This window comes from Carassius carassius, chromosome 50 (genome assembly GCF_963082965.1).
Source record: "Carassius carassius chromosome 50, fCarCar2.1, whole genome shotgun sequence".
Lineage (NCBI taxonomy): Eukaryota > Metazoa > Chordata > Actinopteri > Cypriniformes > Cyprinidae > Carassius > Carassius carassius.
The window spans coordinates 18,257,036-18,277,960 of NC_081804.1; the positions used below are offsets into that span (position 1 = coordinate 18,257,036).

At 42.7% G+C, this 20,925-nt stretch overlaps 1 protein-coding gene across 2 annotated transcripts in view; it reads right to left on the minus strand.

The window, feature by feature from the left end:
- The window catches only part of LOC132133660 (copine-8-like), a 53,245-nt gene that overhangs the window by 12,349 nt on the left and 19,971 nt on the right, over positions 1–20,925 (minus strand). The window contains exons 5-13 of one of the 2 annotated variants that reach the window (XM_059546554.1): positions 18,063–18,102; positions 10,798–10,874; positions 6,480–6,543; positions 5,559–5,662; positions 5,148–5,252; positions 4,672–4,713; positions 4,485–4,560; positions 3,833–3,886; positions 3,401–3,462 (exon numbers count right to left, since the gene is read on the minus strand). In XM_059546554.1, coding sequence (XP_059402537.1) covers positions 3,401–3,462; positions 3,833–3,886; positions 4,485–4,560; positions 4,672–4,713; positions 5,148–5,252; positions 5,559–5,662; positions 6,480–6,543; positions 10,798–10,874; positions 18,063–18,102 — 624 coding nt within the window. Of the gene's footprint in view, positions 1–3,400; positions 3,463–3,544; positions 3,725–3,832; positions 3,887–4,484; positions 4,561–4,671; positions 4,714–5,147; positions 5,253–5,558; positions 5,663–6,479; positions 6,544–10,797; positions 10,875–18,062; positions 18,103–20,925 lie in introns of those variants that run through there. The other variant, XM_059546555.1, reaches the window with a different exon arrangement.

Here is a 20,925-nt window from a genome sequence, read left to right on the forward strand (position 1 = left end):
ACTCAAATCCGAGTCCAGGACTCGAGTACTCCATCATTGCTGTCCTCAGTATTTGGGTCAGACTTATACTGAAACAGCTTTTGTAAATCGTTCTTGTTCTGCTTGTGAGAACATGACCATGGCCACGCTGTGCTCATGGCTCTCATTCTTTTTTTCAAAAGACTGAAAGTCACCTAAGACGTTTCCTGTCCTAGTCCTTCTAGTTTTAGGTACAAGGCCTTGACAATGTACTCTGAGTGTAAACCCGGAGATCCAAGAGGAGATTTTCCATCAGGTGGCCCTGAAGGAGAAACTGCCAGCTCATCCACAGGCTACTAAGAACCCACAAAAGACTTTGAAGCAGTCCTAAGATTGCAAAAAAAGGGAAGGATGAAAGCCCACTGACCTGCTTGCCCAAGGCTTGGGGTCAAGCCTCACTCCTGGTGGAGGTACAGGGGAGAACAGCTTCCATCAGCCAGACGCCACTTGGCAGAAGGCCACCAGATAGTCACCAAAACAGCAAAACAGCAATTTCATCTTTCCCTGGGTGACATACACACACATACACAAGGCTTTGGCCCACGTCTACATGATGGCCAAACGTTGACTCCTGGCACCAAAACCAAAGACAACGTGACTGCCTTCTCATGTGCCAGGTATGCTGTTAAGAGAAGGCAGACATGACAAGCCACAATGAACTTCAGTTTCCTTGAGCGTCACTTGCCTGCTTCTCAGAAGACCAAAGGAACATGCTAAGTGCAATGCACACTTCACAATGCATAAAAAGGGATACATCATCAATGACTGGCTGATATTAGTTCACTCATGAGAGTTGTTGTGTGCATACAGGGACATGTTCTTGGAGCACCTAGACTGATTGGGAGAAGGTCAACCGAAAGAAGAGTAAGCTGTACCCTATGCAGATCATCTCTGTTCTCAGTGTGGAGTTAGACTGAGTCACCATGATGGCACATTTCTGACCATGCTCAGTCAGTGCTGAACTGCTAGAATAAATTCAAGTAAAAGACAGTGGTTCCTCTCAAATATTTCCAAAGGCTTCTGAGGCATCTGACACTGTAACGTCATGTAATTTGAGTTTATATATATGAGACTGCTTCAACAATTCTACATGACTGATTCACAAGATGGGCATGGTGCCACGGCACATATTGCATTTCCATCACTCATGTGTGCTGTCGTACATTCAGCCATTGGACGGACCTTTCATTTCTGTGGACAGGTGTTTCCCTAGAAGTGTGCAGATTCATCATAGCAACAACATATGCTTCCAAGATAGGCTGGGGCACTGTATACAAAGTGCATGTACCCTTAGGTTCCTGGACAGGATCCAGACTGCATTGGCACATCAGTTTTCTAGAGATGTTCATTGTTTTTCTAGCCTTAAAGAGGTTTTGACCATTAATTCAAGACAAGCATGTGTTGGTCAGAATGGATAACACAGCAACAGTAGTGTATATCAACTTCAAGGGGGGGCCTTTGTTCTTGTTACATTTCACAGTTTGCCCGCCATCTACTCCTTTAGAGTCAGCAGAGACTCGGGTCTTTGTAAGCCACACACATTCCAAATGACCTCAGTCGTGCAACAGATTTGCTCTCACAACAGGGTATGCTCAGAGGACAGTACAAAATCTATCACCGGAAATGAAAGACAGATTAACTCAAGTTAAAGCCCCCTCTAATAGGTGGTTATATGCTCTTAAGTAGTGCTTTTTCATTGCTTTGTGCTCTTGGAAAGACCCGATGAGATGTGGTATCTAATCAGTCCTTTTTTTTCCTCCAATAAGGCCTGGAAAGGCATTTGTCTCCATCCACCTTAGAACTGTATGTAGCTTCAATAGCAGCAAATCAAGACACTGCGGACGGCAGATTGGTGGGAAAGCACAATCTATTAGACTCCTCAAAAGTGCAAGGAGATTAAAACCTCCAAGACTGCATCTCACCCCTTTTTGGGATCTCTCAGTGGTCTTACAGGCGTTGCAGGGAGATCCATTTGAGTCAAGCTTAGTGCCATTGCTGCATCCTCGAATTGAACTGCTGGTTTCATCTGGCCAGAGGAGTACTGGCCACCCAACTGAGCCTGTTTATCCCAAGGTTTTTTCTTCATTCTGTCACCCATGGAGTTTTGGTTCCTTGTCGCTGTCGCCTCTGGCTTGCTTAGTTGGGGGCACTTAATTTCCAACAATATTGTCGACTTGATTGCACAGATACTATTTAAACTGAACTGAGTTGGATGATGCCATCACTGAATTCAATGATTAACTGCCTTTTTGCATTATTGACACACTATTGCTTTGTCACAATCTGTATTGTCAAAAGCGTTATATAAATAAAGGTGACTTGACTTGACTCTCTATGAAGCTGGCCCTCCTGACTGAGCTAACCTCTGTCAAGATGGTGACCTCTGTCAAGAGGGTGAGGAATCTTCCAGCCCTCTCCGTTAATGAAATGCTTCTGGAGTTCAGGCCAGCAGACTCTCATATGGTCCTGAGAAACAGGCTCTTGCTTGTTCCCACTACCCTGTTCAGGGATCAAATGTTAACCCTGCAAGCACTGCCTCCTGAAGAGGGAGACCCATCCTTGTCTTTGTTGTGCCCAGTGCATACTTTATGCATATATCTTGACCATACACAGGCAATCTGAACAGCTCTTTATCTGCTTTGAGGGAAAGCAAAAGAAAAGGGAAGCTGCTTCCAAGCATAGAATATCCCATTGGATTGTGGAAGCAATTCTCCTGGCATATCAATCCTGAGGTTTTGGAAGTGAGGGCGCACTTAACTAGGGGTGTTTCTGCCTCTTTGGCCTTAGTAAAAAATGCCTCATTAGCAGACATATGTCGAGCTGTGGGCTGAGCTACACCCAATACCTTCACCAGATTTTATAAACTGTACATGGAACCAGTTTCATCTTAAGTTCTGAGTACCAACAGATGAATCTAAATGACTGGTAGGGTGTAGACCTTGCATTCAGTGCCTTTTCATTATGAGGTGATAATATGTGCTGTTTGATAATGGATAAACTTTTTAGTTTCCCTTGAGTGAACAATGGACCCCTGTTCTCTATCATTAGAAGAATAACATTCATAACAGCACACAGACCCCTTATATGCCCAGATGGCATTGCCAGGTGTGCAAATCCTCCCAAGAGCAACCCCTAGTGTCAGAATTTTGACATATGTCTTTGTTCCCTCCATCAGGGAATGAGGGTTGCGTTAGTAATAGAGGCATCATTGTATACTGTTATATATACAAAAAAAAGTTAAGTGACATTTTACAAATTGAAAAAAAAAATAATATTTTTAACAAAATTTAACTGAAAACTATGTATTTACCAGTAAAATATAGATTTTACTTAGAAATAAATATACATCTTCACTGTCAGTTATAGGTACACAAATACTGACCCTCCTTTGATGTAGTCCAGAAATGTAACCTCGACATCAATGAAGCAGGACAGCAGAGTGACCTGTCAACATGAAAGTTTGGTAACACTTCCTATGTAGAGTCCTAAAGGGCATCATCACACTTTCAATAAGCAATGCATACTTTAATCATAAATGTCATATCAATATTCATCCTCAGGGTGATGATGTAACTCTCTAGAGTCACAAGAATCAGGGCAGACCAGTGATGAGCTACATCAACATTTATGAATATTTATATGCACAGCTTATGAAGGCATTGTGCATTGCTTATGAAGATATAATGTAGGACCTTCTATGAGAAGTCTTACCAATAAGGATGTTTGTTTGTTACAAAAAGCATGTATTGCTTTCTTTTGTTCTTCTTTTTTTTTAATTAATTAAACAGGAATATTTAGTTCAAAATTCACTCACGGTTCCTGAATTTAGATATTTCTTCTTTTTTTTCTTTTTCTTGGGGTTCAGCACCTGCAGAAATACAGCAATGTCAGACAAAGATCATCAGAAGCTCTTGGTAGAGATGAACGTTTGACTACATTGGGATAGACCTCTCGCTATTATCTAAGGTTCTTGTGCTGCGGTCAGTTTTGATAAGTGTTCTTGTCTCTTATGGGTTTGATTTATGCTTCAGTGATGTGGAAGTCATACAAAAGATGAGATTTCACAGGGATTGGGGACAAAATGTCACAGTAAGGCCAGAAATATACTTTACACAATAACGTAAATACAGACACAGTTCCCAAAAAGAGTTATATATATATGAATACTTTAATATCATATCAAATTAGATATGTAAATGTTCCTGTAACTAACTAAAACATTTAAAATTTAGTTTTAAACTACAGGTTTTACATAGGAAAACTAATTGACGAAAAATATTTTCCAATGCTACATATAAAATAATAAGTAGCTTCAATACTTCAAAAGTAGTTCCTTAGGCCTCAACTATACACTCATGAAGTAATGTCAATCTCTGCATTAAAAGCTAGGATATTTTTAAAAGACATTTATGATATTTTAGGCAGACGTGTGTGAAAAATACATGAGGAAAATGAGAGTGGCTCACCTCCCATACAGTAAACTGAGAGTGGCCTTTAGAGAGCTCCCTGTAGCTGGTGCTGAACTCGCCAATGTAGTCATGACTGAAAACACACACACACACACACACACAGACACACACACACACACACGTGTTATGGCTTATCTTGATGCATCTTATCTTCAGTATAACAAAATGATTATTTCTTTCTTACCCTCCATCTCTGTCCCAGTCATACACTTCGATTTTTATTGCTCTGCAAAAAAAGAAAAGAAAGTTAAGTTATTGAAAGCATATATTATATAGGTCACTCTATTTTGATGTTAAGTATTTTTTTTAAAAGATTAAGTAAATTTCTTTAATGATGTTAAACATTCTATCAGACAAATAATGTCTTTGTCACGTTTAGTTTTTGTTTCCGTATAGATTTCCCTGTTTCTGTTCACCTGCCTTGACCTAGTTTTCCAATAATAGTTTATTATTTTAATAAGAGTGTTGTAACAGGGTTGACACATAAATAGGGTGACCATAAGTCCTCTTTTTCCTTTTATGGGACTGGTCCCATAAACCCATCAGACTGCGATTATGTTGATTATGTACATATGTACTTTTCTATCATTTCCTTCAGCAAGTATGCAAACAGGAAAATAAAGTTTCTTTAAAAAACTAATTATGATAGTCATAGTCCACCTGTCATAGTCCCCGTTACACAGTGCTCTGACTGGGATCTTGAAGGCTTGCCATACAGGGTCCAGCGTGTTTTTAACCACCTCCGTCTTATGACAGATGGTAAACCTGAGAAACAGGACATGTCAAAGAGGAGGAACCACAGCATGGGAGGTGAGAATCAGTCAGTGTGAAATAGGGTCTTAAATAGGTCACATCACACATGCATCATTTACTGCAAGTCAAAATGTGTCATAGAATACCAAGACAAGGTTCGAAGACGAGACATTAAATGAGAAAACCCATTTCAATCTCAAAAATGGCCACAATATTAGACATCAAATGTAGCATTCAAATACATCTGATATAAGTACTGATAAAAAGAAAAATAAATTGCACATCTCTCATTCTATTGGAGGAAAAATAAAAACTTACGTTCCATCTTTATTGCTACGGTAAAAGACCAAGAAAGGGTCTGACTTTCCAAAGAAATCTTTCTTGTCCAGTTTGTTGCCACAAAACTGCATCAATACTGACTCCTGATTTAAAAAAGCACACAGACTGTATGATAATGTTCAGTAAAAGTTTACGAAGAGAAAAGAGGAGAACAGAAGAGACAAAAAAGAGATAAGAAGACAATGAGTGAATGTCACACATGAAAAGATGAGATGAGACAAGAAGAGAAGAAACTAGACAAGAATATATAAGGGAGAGAGACAAGAAATTAAAAAGGAAGAGACTACATGAAATAAGATATGAGACAAAGCAAGAAGAATAAACTAACAGAGAAGAATACACAGACAAAAATCGACTTCATGAGAAGAAATGACACAAGATGAGAGGACATGAGACAATGGTAGATGCGAAGAGAATAAATGAAGCCAGAAGAGACAAGACAAATAAAACAAGAAAAGAAGACAAGACAAAAACATTAGATGAGAAGAAATGACACAAGAAGAGAAGACATGAGACAATATGTGAAGACAATAAATGAGACAAGAAGATACAAAAAAAAAGACTAGATATGATAAGATTTGAGGCAGGAAAAGAAGACATGAGACCACGCAATACATGAAGAAAATAATTGAGACAAGGCAAATGAGACAAAAAAACCTAGATGAGAAGAAATGAGACAGGAAGACTACACATGAGACAACAGAAAATGTGAAAAGAATAAATGAGACAAGACGAGACAAGACAATGAGAAAAGAAAAAAATCATACAACAAGAGACAAAACAACATTACACATGGAGAGGAGAGAAGAGAGGAGAAGATAAAAGGGGACAAGAAAAGAGAAGGAGAAACTAGGAGAGAAGAGAAAAGATGAAAAGATAAGTCAAAGTCAGACGACCTACCCTGCAATTTCCAAGTTCTTCAGCTTTCACAATAATAATTCCACAGTTCTTGCCAGGAATGCCTCTAAAGTCAGAAGGAACATTGTGTAATAATGAAGAAGCCCAGACAATATTGTTCCTGACATCTACCACTTGAGGAACACACAACAGAACAATTCTACAAAAGGTTCAAATCCTACAAAGGGACGTCCTTAACCTTACCTTACTCCAGGAGGACTGATCCTGTTTTAAGTGTACTTTTAAGTGTAAGTTTTAAGAACTTTGCTTTGGAGGAATGTGCTTGTTAAAGGAGTAATTAATAAATATGCCGACTGTGTTAAGCAAATGCAAACATTATGTTCAGCCCATGCTGTGTGAATGAATGAAAATTGATAAGTGAGTGTCCCCTTTCAACTGTTATGAATGCATAAATAAATGAGTGTTTGTAGAAGCAGACAGGCGAATGCATGAGTGTTTGCTGTGCTCTTATATAAGACTACACTCAAGAAGCCCAAGCCGGAATTGAATTTAAACTGTATGGACCAAACACTTCAGCATCCTGCGCAAGTGCCTGACAAAAGTGAATGATGAAAGATTATGAAGATGATTTGATGAGAGAACAAACTTCTGCCTTACAGTACGTGCTGCCTTGAGTGCTTGTTTCAATTCCACTAAGTAGTTGTGGGTTATGTTATAGCGGTTAGAGAATCAGATCTCTGCTAACAGAAGACGTGTCTTTAATCTGCTCTGGATCTACACATGTCCTCTGAGGCCCTCTCCTAAATTAACCTGAAATGTGCAACCGACTACCAGGAATTACTTACAATGAAATATAAAGAGAGAGAGATCATCACCAGTATAGTTCAAAGCTACAAGCTAATCATATTTAAAAGCAGTTCAAACTTCAGTCAAGCTTCCTTTGTAATTTTAATTAATGTGTGGTATTGAGAAATTCCCAAATTTCACTCATATTTACGCATACTTACTGGCTGAATATGCTATATGCTACAAGCTAACATAATTAGTTTTAGTTTAAGTTTATAGCGCTTTTTACAATACAAATCGTTACAAAGCAACTTTACAGATAATTATGTTTCTACAATATGTAGTAGTAGCTTATAAGTGGTGACTGTCAGTTTGTGCGCGTATGGCAGGATTTTTAGAAAAATAAATACAAGACGTAGTCAGCCAGAAAATGAACATTATTAATATTATTAATAATTAATAATTATTATATGATGCAGTCACACTTGTAGTTATTCAATAGTAATTCATAGTAATTACATCGAATTCATTAAAACTACTTACGAGGGAATTTCTATATTTAAATTACATTAACACTACATACGGAGACAGATCTTTATTATTTAAAAATGGGCAATATTAATTTAGCTAATTTGAAAACATTATTATTGTTACAGTCCAACTGGGTCACGCTAAGTGGCACACAAATTTGGATGACGAGTAATTTCTTACTGCTAAATTCTGAAAAAACAGAGGTGTTAATCATAGGACCTAAAAACTCTGCTTGTAATAACCTAGAACACTGTCTAAGACTTGATGGTTGCTCTGGCAATTCTTCATCATCAGTTAGGAACCTAGGTGTGCTACTTGATCGCAATCTTTGATCGCCACGTTTCTAGCATTTGTAAAACTGCATTTTTCCATCTCAAAAATATTTCTAAATTACGGCCTATGCTCTCAATGTCAAATGCAGGAATGTTAATCCATGCATTTATGACCTCAAGGTTAGATTATTGTAATGCTTTATTGGGTGGTTGTTCTGCATGCTTAGTAAACAATCTACAGCTAGTCCAAAATGCAGCAGCAAGAGTTCTTACTAGAACCAGGAAGTATGACCATATTAGCCCGGTCCTGTCAACACTGCACTGGCTCCCTATCAAACATCGTACAGATTTTAAAATATTGCTTATTACTTATAAAGCCCTGAATGGTTTAGCACCTCAGTATTTGAATGAGCTCCTTTTACATTATAATCCTTTACGTCCGCTACGTTCTCAAAACTCAGGCAATTTGAAAATACCTAGAATATCAAAATCAACTGTGGGCGGCAGATCCTTTTCCTATTTGGCGCCTAAACTCTGGAATAACCTACCTAACATTGTTCGGGAGGCAGACACACTCTTGCAGTTTAAATCTAGATTAAAGACCAATCTCTTTAACCTGGCTTACACATAACATACTAATATGCTTTTAATATCCAAATCATTTATTAGGTAAACCGGAAACGGAAACACTTCCCATAACACCCTATGTACTTGCTACATCATTAGAAGAATGGCATCTACGCTAATATTTGTCTGTTTCTCTTTTGTTCCGAGGTCACCGTGGCCACCAGATCCAGTCTGTGTCCAGATCAGAGGGTCACTGCAGTCACCCGGATCCAGTACGTATCCAGACCAGATGGTGGATCAGCACCTAGAAAGGACCTCTACATCCCTGAAAGACAGCGGAGACCAGGACAACTAGAGCCCCAGATACAGATCCCCTGTAAAGACCTTGTCTCAGAGGAGCACCAGGACAAGACCACAGGAAACAGATGATTCTTCTGCACAATCTGACTTTGCTGCAGTCTGGAATTGAACTACTGGTTTCGTCTGGTCAGAGGAGAACTGGCCCCCCCAACTGAGCCTGGTTTCTCCCAAGGTTTTTTTCTCCATTCTGTCACCGATGGAGTTTCGGTTCCTTGCCGCTGTCGCCTCTGGCTTGCTTAGTTGGGGTCACTTTATCTACAGCGATATCGTTGACTTGATTGCAAATAAATGCACAGACACTATTTAACTGAACAGAGATGACATCACTGAATTCAATGATGAACTGCCTTTAACTGTCATTTTGCATTATTGACACACTGTTTTCCTAATGAATGTTGTTCAGTTGCTTTGACGCAATGTATTTTGTTTAAAGCGCTATATAAATAAAGGTGACTTGACTTCACTTGACAAATAACACACTTCACCTTTAAGTTAGTAGTGTTGTTATTTTACTCCCCAATAATGATTTTAAAGAGAACGTTCACCCAAAAATAAACGTTTTTGTCATCTTTGTTGCTCCAAATCCGTAAGATTTTGGTTAATCTTTGAAACACAAATGAGCTTCTGTTTAGCACATTTGAAGTGCTCTATGTATTTTGTTTGTGAATAAAGGCCTAAATTAAATCTGTTCATCATGTAAAGTGATTGTGTTTTTACATTTTACTGTCTTCTGGTGGAACGTTTTGGAATGGACTTTTACTGGATAAATAGAAATATCTTTCACTTGTGTATCGAATATTGATTTGAAATTGAGTAAATGAGTAAATGATTCAATTTTCGTTGAATTACCGTTTAACTGCTTACTCCTGCATTGGTTTATATCAAGAATGAATGTTCACAGAGGTCTGAGTGAATGAGCTCTGGTTATATAACACTCATCATGCCATATTACCACACACACAAACATACAACATCCATACACACATTATACACAAGCAAACATGACCGTTTGTACAAGATATGGGCAGCTGACATAAAGACACAGACATGAACATCAAGATTTTAAAATGATAAAATGTACATTCGCCTTCACTAGTTCATTTTAAATAGTCTTGCGATGTGACAAATTACTGTTAGTCAAATATTCCATTCAGTCTCTCACTAAATGGTTCATGAAAAAAGCATATTACATATATTATTTGAAATGTGCAGTTTTTATTTTGATACTATTCAGCTATTTTCACAGTCAGTGCCACTCAAGTAAGTCAAGCTTATTTAATGCTCATTAATGCTGAAAATCTCTATTTTGTGGGGGTGTCATACCGCAGGACTGATTAAATGAACGTGAAAGTATTTCAATGACACGTTACAAATTTAATTAATAGTAAGGGATAAAACTCTTCCTTATTCTGATTAAGATCCTGAAGAGATGGCTTCATTAGTTTACTGCACCATAAACGTTGTCATTTTTGAATTTTTTATTTTTTTTGTAAATTTGAATATATTTGAAACTTGGGTCAGGAATGGGGCTCAGTTCTATAAAAAAAAAAAAACCTTCCTTGCACAACTGAAAAGCAATTGGATATGAAGATTTCAGGGTATGCCAATTCACTGAAAGCCATTTTAAAAACAGACCCAGATTAGATAATTTTTTTCAAGTTTAGACAAATTACACAATTTATATATGCAGAAAAAAATATGTCCTTCTTTCATACAGTAAAATTGAACTGCATTATCTGACCATATAAACAGATAAACTCAAAATGATAACATTTTAGGTAAGAACTGAAATCTTTTTCAACACTGGGATTCAGAGAAGTGTGAAGTTCAATCGCAGGACTTACACAAGCGATCTTTCCATACGACTACCCTGAGAGCCCACCACCTCTCCGAGAGTACAGCACATCTGGCCCAGGAAGTCCTGTAAACACACACAGACCGCATTACTCACACTTTGTGATTTTAGGCTATCTGAGTTCAAGATAAGGTGCCTGATATCTCAGTACACGTTGAAAGTCAATATGAAATTAAACTGGCCACTTATTTATCATGAAATGTAAGCTAGTATATTAATATTTAACATTAGTTTCATAATATTATAAAGCCTTACATTAACACAGAAAACAGAACAGAAAAGTTGTTTTAGGGCTGATGGTTGATGAAACTCACTTAATGTTTATAACAATATGCACAAATTGATACGATCAGGACTGTGTATTAATTTCCAGTGGATAAAATCAAGACAAAATCAAGCTGTGCTCAGAAATGGGTTACATTTTAGAAGTTAAATGGTTTGTGAATTTTTCATGCCTTTAAGCTAGTATTTGTTCTCTAGTGTGAACAATATGTCACCAGCAATCTCTAGATAATAAATGAACATGTAAAACGAACATTTCCGTTTCAATGTAAAGTTCATGTTCATGCTGCAGTCTTTCATGTCAATTCATTTCTTAGAATTAACTTCAATTCATATTAGATTATCATGAGCCTGGGGCAAGAACACATTTTAAGAGTAATATAATGAGGGAATCGGTCAGTAAAAAAAAAAAAAAAAGAAGGCAGAAAGGTTTGCAGATGGAAAGGCAGGACTGGAAAAAGCAGACAATCTCCTGAGAGCGCTGGTCAGAATGACTGTGTCCAGCATCTCTGAACATCAATCCCACAGGGGCATTGTGGGATATAGAGTAACCCATGGTTCTGACCCCACAAAATGCATGGATAAATCAGAATAAAACCCCCATGATAAGGGTTAAACAAGGTGTCTGTAGGGCCACATACACAACACAAGAAAAAATGTACTCGGTTACTAATGTAACCTCGGTCCTCTCTAGAAGAGGGAACGAGTACTGCGTCTTAGCTAAGACGCTACGGGAAAAGTCTCTTTTCACGATACACTGAAGCAAAAAAATTATCCTTAATTTTGAATTATTGTAAAGCGCATTTGCAGCAGCACACAGCCATAGGCGAGACGGCTCGCTCGCTCATTGGCTGCTCTGCGGCAACTGCATAGGCCTATCGAGAGCAGGCTGATGCAACATCAGACCAATGAGGGCGCTTCGCACCCTCCATGCCACTTCCCTCCAAAACGGCTGTGGCCTAGCCCTATAAAGGGAGCTCGAAAAGGCTGACTCACCTGATTTATTTCATCGCCGAAGCGAACCAGAGTGAATCGTACGCACGGCAGAGAACGCAGTACTCGTTCCCTCTTCTAGAGAGAATCGAGGTTACATTAGTAACCGAGTACGTTCTCTTACGAGAGTTCTCTCGTACTGCGTCTTAGCTAAGACGCTACGGGAACCCAATGTAAAACGCCGTGCGTGCAGAGATCACACACCAATAAACCTGGAAGCGACGCCCAGGATTTACAGTGCACAATCACCAGAGGGACTCACAGAGAGTCCTACAACAGGAGGGGGAAACCCTCCGTCCCATATCTAGCAGCGTCCGTAGACGCGGCAATATGACATCACATATTCAAGGCAAGGCCTGACCAATGTAGGAATGTGGGTCTTACGCAATACTGCCCATATAACAGTTGGCAGCGCATCGCGCTTGCGATCTCAGAGTTTCAATCAGGGCACTGATTCAACTATACCGACAACAGCTTTGCTTGCAGAGCGGGAACCTCTAGGTTATAGAACCTGATAAATTTAGATGGCGAGGCCCATCCTGCCGCCATACATATATCCTGTAAGGAAATCCCACTAGACCACGCCCACGATGAGGTGACGCCTCTTGTGGAGTGTGCTCTGACACCCAGTGGGCACTGAAGGCCCCTGGAAGTGTAAGCTAACGCTATAGCGTCAACTATCCATCTGGATAGGCTCTGTTTCGAAACAGCCATTCCCTTGGAACGTCCACTGAACGAGACAAACAGCTGCTCAGTCTGTCTGAAGACAGCAGAGCGAGACACATACGTTCTTAAAACCCTAACGGGGCAAAGAAGACTTGAGTCTCCATCCTCTTCTGACACCGACAGGGCAGACAGGGAAATAACCTTAGCCCGAAACGGTGTGTTGAGGGATTTTGGCACATAACCGTGCCTAGGTTTGAGTATGACTCTTGAGTCATTAGGCCCAAACTCCAAGCACGTCGGGCTCACTGAGAGCGCGTGCAGGTCACCCACACGCTTTACTGAATGTGATGTTTGAGGCTAATCGGATAGGCTCGAAAGGGGAACCTTTCATGGCCTCCAAAACTGTCGAGAGGTCCCATACAGGGACTGATGGAGGTCTGGGAGGATTCAGCCTCCTAGCTCATTTAAGGAAGCGGATGACCAAATCGTTCCTTCCAATTGACTGACCGAGCGTTGTCTCAGAAAACGCTGCGATAGCCGCCACATAAACTTTGAGTGTGGAGGGGGCTCTGCCCTTATCCAACAGCTCCTGTAGGAAGGAGAGAACCTCCGTCACCTCACAATTAAGGGGTGAACGTCCCCGAGCTTTGCACCAGCTGGAGAATACTGACCACTTCGAGGCATATAGCCGTCGAGTCGACGAAGCTCTAGCCTGAGTGATAGTATTTAGCACTCCCACTGAGAGATCAGCGGGTAACAATTTAGCGCCCACACATGGAGGGACCACAACTCCGGTCGAGGGTGCCAAATCGAGCCCCTGGCCTGCGAGAGGAGGTCCCTCCTCAACGGCACTGGCCACGGGGCAGTGTCTGCTAACTGCATCAAATTTGGAAACCATGGTTGGTTCTTCCAAAGTGGTGCTACAAGCAGTACTGATCATCTTGTTTCCCTCACCTGTTCTATCACCTGCGGAAGGAGGGAGACGGGGGGAAAAGCATAGAGCGGGCAGCACGGCCACCTTTGTGACAGCGCGCTTTCGTTCTTGGAAAAGTGAGCATTTTCGTGGGACGTGAAGAGGTCCACTTCCGCCCTGCCAAATCTCTCCCACAGCAGCTGGACTGTCTGTGGGTGTAGAGACCATTCCCGTGGGAATGTTGCTTCTGGACAGTCTGTCTGGACCCAGATTCTGTAGCCCAGGCACATGAACTGCTCTCAGCGAGCACAAGTTGCGCTGAGCCCAAACCAGGAGGCGTTCCGACAACCTGTACAGGTTTCGGGACCTAAGACCGCCCTGGCGATTTATGTAGGACACCACAGACATATTGTCAGAACGGACTAAGACGTGGTGGCCCTTGATTCGTGGACAAAAGCGCGTCAGCGCGTTCTCCACTGCCAGCATTTCCAGACAGTTGATATGTTGGAGCTTTTCCCGTTCTGACCACAGGCCAAAGAACGGTCTGCCCTCGAGCAGCGCTCCCCATCCCAAAGTGGAGGCGTCCGTCGACACCACTTTCACTTTCGAGGAAGTCCCCAGGCTTACACCTGATTGGTACCAGTCGTTCCCTGTCCAGGGTTTCAAGGCTGTAACACAGCTCTGATTGACCTTGAGATGCAACTGACTGGATATCCACGCCCTGCGCGGTACTTGCGCTTTCAGCCAGAACTGCAAGGGGCGCATGCGGAGCAGGCCCCACTGAAGAACTGGTGATGCTGAGGCCATGAGACCTAGCATCTTCTGAAATTCTCTGAGCGAGAAGGTCGCGCCGCAGCGGAGAGAGCTCGCTGCACGCTGAATGCCCAACGCGCTGTGGCGACAGCCACGCCGTCATGGAGCGTGAGTCCAGAGCTATACCCAGAAACAGTATCGTCTGACTGGGGTTCAGCGAACTCTTCGTCCAGTTGACACTGAGACCGAGTTTCTCGAGGTAATCGAGTAAAATGGCCCTGTGTTCCACGAGATCTGATCGTGATTGAGCCAGAATCAGCCAGTCGTCCAAATAGTTCAGCACTCGCATGCCTCTGAGTCTGAGAGGAGCGAGCGCTGCGTCCATGCACCTCGTAAACGTACGAGGAGCCATGGACAAGCCGAACGGCAGGACTGTATACTGGTATGTCTGGCCCTCGAAGGCGAATCTCAAGTATCGCCTGTGACGTGATGCTATCTGTATTTGAAAATACGCGTCCTTCAGATCTATCGACATGAACCAGTCTCCTCTGCGAATATGCGCGAGGAGTTTCCTGGTTGTAAGCATTTTGAAACTGCGTTTCGCCAATGCTTTGTTCAGCTGTCTTAGATCCAGTATGGGTCTGAAACCCCCGTCTTTCTTGGGCACTAGAAAGTATCTGCTGTACAGCCCCCCTTCGCTTTGAGCTTGAGATACAGGCTCCACAGCCCCTTTGCTCAACAGTTTTGATATTTCAGCTCGAAGTAGGTGTGCTACTTCTGTTTTGACTGTAGTTTCGACGCGCGCTAAATAGCGCGGAGGGCGTCGAAAAAACTGTAGCGAGTAGCCTCTCTTTATAATGTCTAGCACCCAATCCGAAACCCCTGGAAGCGCTGACCATGCGTCTGCATGAATGGCTAAGGGTTGGATGCGAAGTGCGCTCTGTTGGCTGGGCAATGGCAGCGCTTCGATGTGCTGTAACATGGGCGTTATGCCTGTGACATTTGAGGCGGGGAGCGCGCTGATCACAGCGGGCAGATCGCTCGTGCTCGACCCCCCCACGGTGCTTAACCGAGTGAGGGAGGGCTGAGCGGGTCCCGTGGGACTCGTGCTGTCTGTGAGTAATTGTGGGCTGTAAGCGTGCACATTTACTGCTTTTGACTCGCTGTCTGCCTGGGCAGAACGAACGTGCACGGGTTTCGTTTTTACACAAACCACATGACGTGTGTGACATAGTGTTTGTGGGCACTGAGGAGTGGGCACGTTTACTGTGTAGTGCGCGCGATCGACCTGAGTCGCTTTTATGGGCGCGAGCCCTGTGTGAAGGGCTGTGCTTATATGTGGAGAAGGGCACTGAGCAGTGGGCATCGTCACTACACTTATAGCACCATCGGCCGTGGCCGGGACACCAGAAATTACACTCTTTTCGGGAAATATCTGGGTAGCCGTGATAGCAGCTTTTGTGTGCAGGCAAGCGGGCAACTGTACAGGCTTGCGCGTTGCAGAAGATGCTGAGACAGTCACAATTCCTGGAACTGAAACAGTGGCGCGCTTGGGTGAGAGTTCGGCCGCAGCGGGACTCGTACACCGGCACTTTCCTAGGAGTGCTAGGATGACTTCGGGGCTTCCGGCCTCACCGTAATCCTCTGCCGTGGTCCCCGGGGCGCGGGGCGACGGCCGGTAGAGCAAGAGCGGGGTCTCGAGCTGCGTTGCTGACGCTGTTGCGATGAAGCAGCAGGAGGCGGGGGGTGTGGCTGAGAGCTTTGCGGGGCCGGTCTAGCACGAGTCGCTGCAGAACCGGAGCGCTTCGGGAGGAAGTGCTTAAATGCTTGAGACGCTTTCTGGTCCTCGACGAATCTCTCAACGAACTCATTGACAGAAGATCCGAAGAGGCCAGCGGGAGTCAGTGGGGCGTCGAGGAACGCAGTGCATTCAGACTCTGCCATGTCTGAAAGCGTCAGCCAGAGATGCCTCTCAGCCACAGTAGCGGAAGCCATAACTCGTCCCATGGCCTGTGCAGCGGACTTAGTAGCGCGAAGACAGAGATCCGAAGCACTCCTCAAATCCGCGAGACAGATAGCCTCAGGTCCCATCTCGTCCAGCTTATGGAGGAGATCACCCTGGAATATCTGCAGCGTGGCCATGGTGTGTAGTGCAGACGCAGCCTGCCCAGCAGCAGAAAAGATCCGCGCAAGCAGAGATGACGTCATGCGGCAGGCTTTAAATGGCAACACCGCTTTCATCCGCCGTCCAGCAGAGGGCGGGCAAAGGTGCGTCGTTATCGCCTGTTCCAACGGCGGAAGTGACTGGTAGCCTCTGTTTTTAGCATCATCCAGTGTGGAGAATGCTGGTGAGACAGACGAACGAGTTCGTGCTGAATATGGAGCGTTCCAAGCCTTTGCCACCTCTTTGTGAAGCTCAGGAAGAAAAGGGGAGGGCTTTGAGTTCGGAGAAGTACGCTCACCTGGAAGAAAACTACCATCCAGCAGGGAACGAGAGGGGGGCGCTGGTGCAGACCACTCGAGGCCGAGGCTCGTCGCGGCCAGCGTGAGCACTCGCATCAGCTCCTTCTCGATGTCAGCTCGTCAGCTGGGCTTCTGAGCAAAGAGCACGTGTCCTCTTCCCCCGACGCGGCCCTGAGATCGACTTCCTCGGAAGACGCAGCGGCAGACAGCGGGCGCTGACCATCGGGAAGCGATGCAGGGGAGGCCGGTGAAGCAGGGCGAACCGGCGAGCTCGGTCGAGCTGGAGAAGGTTCCGGAATCCGCTGGGAGCGGCGCTTTTTACGGCGCTGCAGCGCAGCGGGGAATGCAGGCTCGGAGAAAAATGCCAAGCGAGTCCTCAGAGTAACCATTGGCAACAGCTCGCAGTGAGGGCAGCCGCCGTCAGCGAGCGCGAGCGCTGCATGATCCTCACCCAGGCAGGAGACACAGATGACGTGACGGTCTCCCTCGCTGAGTGGGGCTCTGCACGAGCCGCAAGAAGGCATCTTTAAAAAGACGCAGCTCTTTTACGAGTGTGTGTCGCAGGGCGAACACACACACGAGGATACGAATGAAAAGGATATAGGGGCCGGAAAGCGCAGCAGGAACGGCAGTGGAAGGCGGCAGTGGAAGGCGGCAGTGGAAGGCGGCGTTGGCCAGCGGCTTCAGGAATGGCTCGTCCTGCTGAGATGCTATCGGACGACGCTTGCTTCCTCTCTTGATCCAACGATGCGTGAGCTTCGCTGAAGAGATGAGAAATCAGGTGAGTCAGTCTTTTCGAGCTCCCTTTATAGGGCTAGGCCTCACCCGTTTCGGCGGTAGGTTTATGCAGTTGCCGCAGAGCAGCCAATGAGCGAGCGAGCCGTCTCGCCTATGGCTGTGTGCTGCTGCAAATGCGCTTTACAATAATTCAAAATTAAGGATAATTTTTTGCTTCAGTGTATCGTGAAAAGAGACTTTTCCCATAGCGTCTTAGCTAAGACGCAGTACGAGAGAACTCTCGTAAGAGAACTATAACAAGTCTTCTAGTTCAAACCACTCTCTCTCTCTCACTCTCTTTCTCTCTCTCTCCCTCTTTCTCACACACACACACACACACACACACACATACATACATACATACAGTATGGTGTCCATCAGTTTTACTTTTACAGGAAAACACTTACATGTTTGGACAGGTTTTCACTCTTTGAGTCGAGGTCATACCTAGAAATAAAAGGAAAATTCTGTAAAGGACGCTCATTGAAATGCTTGTAGAAATTTTATTTAATTTTTGCGGCTCAAAATAAAGTGCTGCAGAAAGGAGTCCTTAAATCTGGAAACATTCAAATATTTACACTTCTGGTATCAGTCAAAACTCAAAGTCAAGGTTTGGTTGTTTTTTTTTTCGTTTTTGTTTTTTTTCTATTACATCAAACAATACCCCACTTGTTTTAAAGTTTTACATGTTTTGAAAAAGGCAGAATAGTGGTCACAAACTTGAAATGTCATGCAACATTAGTGCAGTTCGTTTTTAGCCTTTAGCTTTTTACTTCTGCTGGTTGTTTGCAGGCTACTGTAAAGATTATGAAGATTATCTTGATGAAGAAAACATGTAAGAATCATAAAGTTGTTGGTCACAGATCTTATTTTCTGCAAAAATCCAAAAGTCAATCGAAAAATCCTATTGGTCTTTTGTCGAGGGAGCCAGGGTGATACTAACTTGAAAGCCAACAAAACTAAATCATCCACTGCAGCACTCTATTGCAAAAATAACTAATCACTTTTTCAGAATAAAATGTTGCTGATGCTTGCCCATACAAATGTTGCCACCATAACGTGGTGGCATTATATAATATAAATATCTCATGGCAGTTTGTAACTATTTTAACTGTATTTTAACTGTATTCATAACTTTTTTAGTTTCCATACAATCTCATCATACATTTTCATACAGTCTACTTACACATTATTAAACATTAGTTTTAGGGATGGTGTTATGGATGGACCTTCAGTTTTTTTCTATTTTCCTACAAATCATGCATTTTTGTATTAATCAAACTGTACTGAATCATAAAAAAAACACATTTTGCTTGGATTTTTGCACACACTTTATGTCCCTCAAAATTAAAAATTATATTTCAAAATTTTAACCCTGAACACGCTTATTCTAGAATAGGTGTATTCAAGACATTGCATGTAGAAACGTCATGTTAGATTTATGTTTAAATAAATATATAGGACAAATAACTTAGCAAGCAGTAATGACACTGCCACCGTCTTCCATTGTTATAGCTAGCTTTGCACAGTTCTACCCTAAAAAAAAGGTACACTTTACCTTCAAATCATGTTATCACTAGTTCTCTGTGCAGTTAACTGTAGGAGCTAAAATATGTCAGCACTTGTTTTTTTTTTTTTCATTCTGAATGAACACGAGTCTGTTGTTCACCGGCAGTTTAAATGAAACCTCAGTGACTGGCAACAACCTACATGTTTGAGGAAAAATCTGTCATGTTGGGATACATGTTATTTTCCTCTCAGCATGAAGCTACTCTCTCTCTCTCTCTCTCTCTCTCTCTCTCTCTCTCTCTGTTTGTCTCTTTCTTCCTCCTCCTGTGCAAAATGAGCAGCATCAGCACATGTGCACATATTTCCAGCCAGGAAGAAGAGATCGATCGCTAAAATCAAGACATGCTTTTACCTGACCAAACATTAATGTTCAAATCACCTAGGCAATACGAGCATGTCAGTATACTGCATGTTTCACTGTGGCTGAGTATAACTCTATGTCAAGAATCTAACACAGTCTGAGGGCTTTGGTTTAGGCTTGTGGGTGGATTATTTATGGTTATTCATGGGCGTCGGAACCAGTGGATGGGGGTGGGACAAGACCCACCCACTTTTGAAGAACAATGATATTGGACCCACTCACTTTTACCATCTCTAATTTAGCGCATGTCTATTAGCTTTTCAGAGCAGTCAGTCAACTCCATTGCACTTGAGGAATGCCCTAATAAATTAAACACCATTCTGCATTTTGGCCTTGAGTTCCACACTGCTGCTTCCTCAAATCCATTCCACTTGGCTTATTCAGTGTCCATATAAATTAAACTCCATTCCATATTTTTACTACTCACGTTTTCTGCATTTCCACGATACCGTATGTGTGTCTGTGCTGCTATTGTATGTGGTTGCTAAGGTGTTCTGAGGGGATTTGTGTTTTGCAGTGAGTTTGCTAGGCAGTTTAAGGTGGTTGCTACCTAAGTAACAAATTTAGGATATATAAACAATGTGAACGTTGTTTTGAAATTGTCCAGTTTTCGTGTTATGATTATAATATTATTTAATGGTTACAAAAAATGTCTTACTAACTTTATTTTTACCCAAAATATAACTTTATTTGAATGTTTATTTTAAACATTTCTGATGTCTGGTCTGTTGCTGATTTTGGAGTTTGGATTTTCCAGGGGGTTCTATTCGCCTTTTTGGTTTGGCCAGCTGTAACGATCTCATGCCTGTTTGAACTATGAGCTTTGGATTGCCTGAATTTTTCTGCCTGCACCTTGCCTGACCTTCTCACCTGCCTGACTCTGTCTTTCGTCTTATGGATTAGATTTGGTTATTGACTGACCCGGACTTTGACTTTACCTGCTTGACCATCCTCCTGTCTCCTCCTGGTCCAGAACTGGTCTGGAGTCATTTGGCTTGTACTGTGTTTATTATTGTGCTTCAATAAATTGGAGTTAGGCATTCTTCTGTTTTTGGGTCCTTTCTTCCAGAAATTGTCTCACTGGCCAGACATGGACCCAGCGGAAGGATCTCCTTCAAGGAAGGAACCTCTCGTCAATAATACACCTGCTTAGGCTGGGTAACCAACTAACTGTCGCTCCTTTATCATTTAGTGTGAGGTGTTGTTTTCTCTTCAGTGTGGACATATGCAACGGAGTCAAAGTTATATATCATCATGCTGATATCTGGTAGACCCCACAACTTGGGTTCTACTGTTTGGGGGTCCTAATACCAAAGCGGTTTTTATTTTCAGCTTTTTAA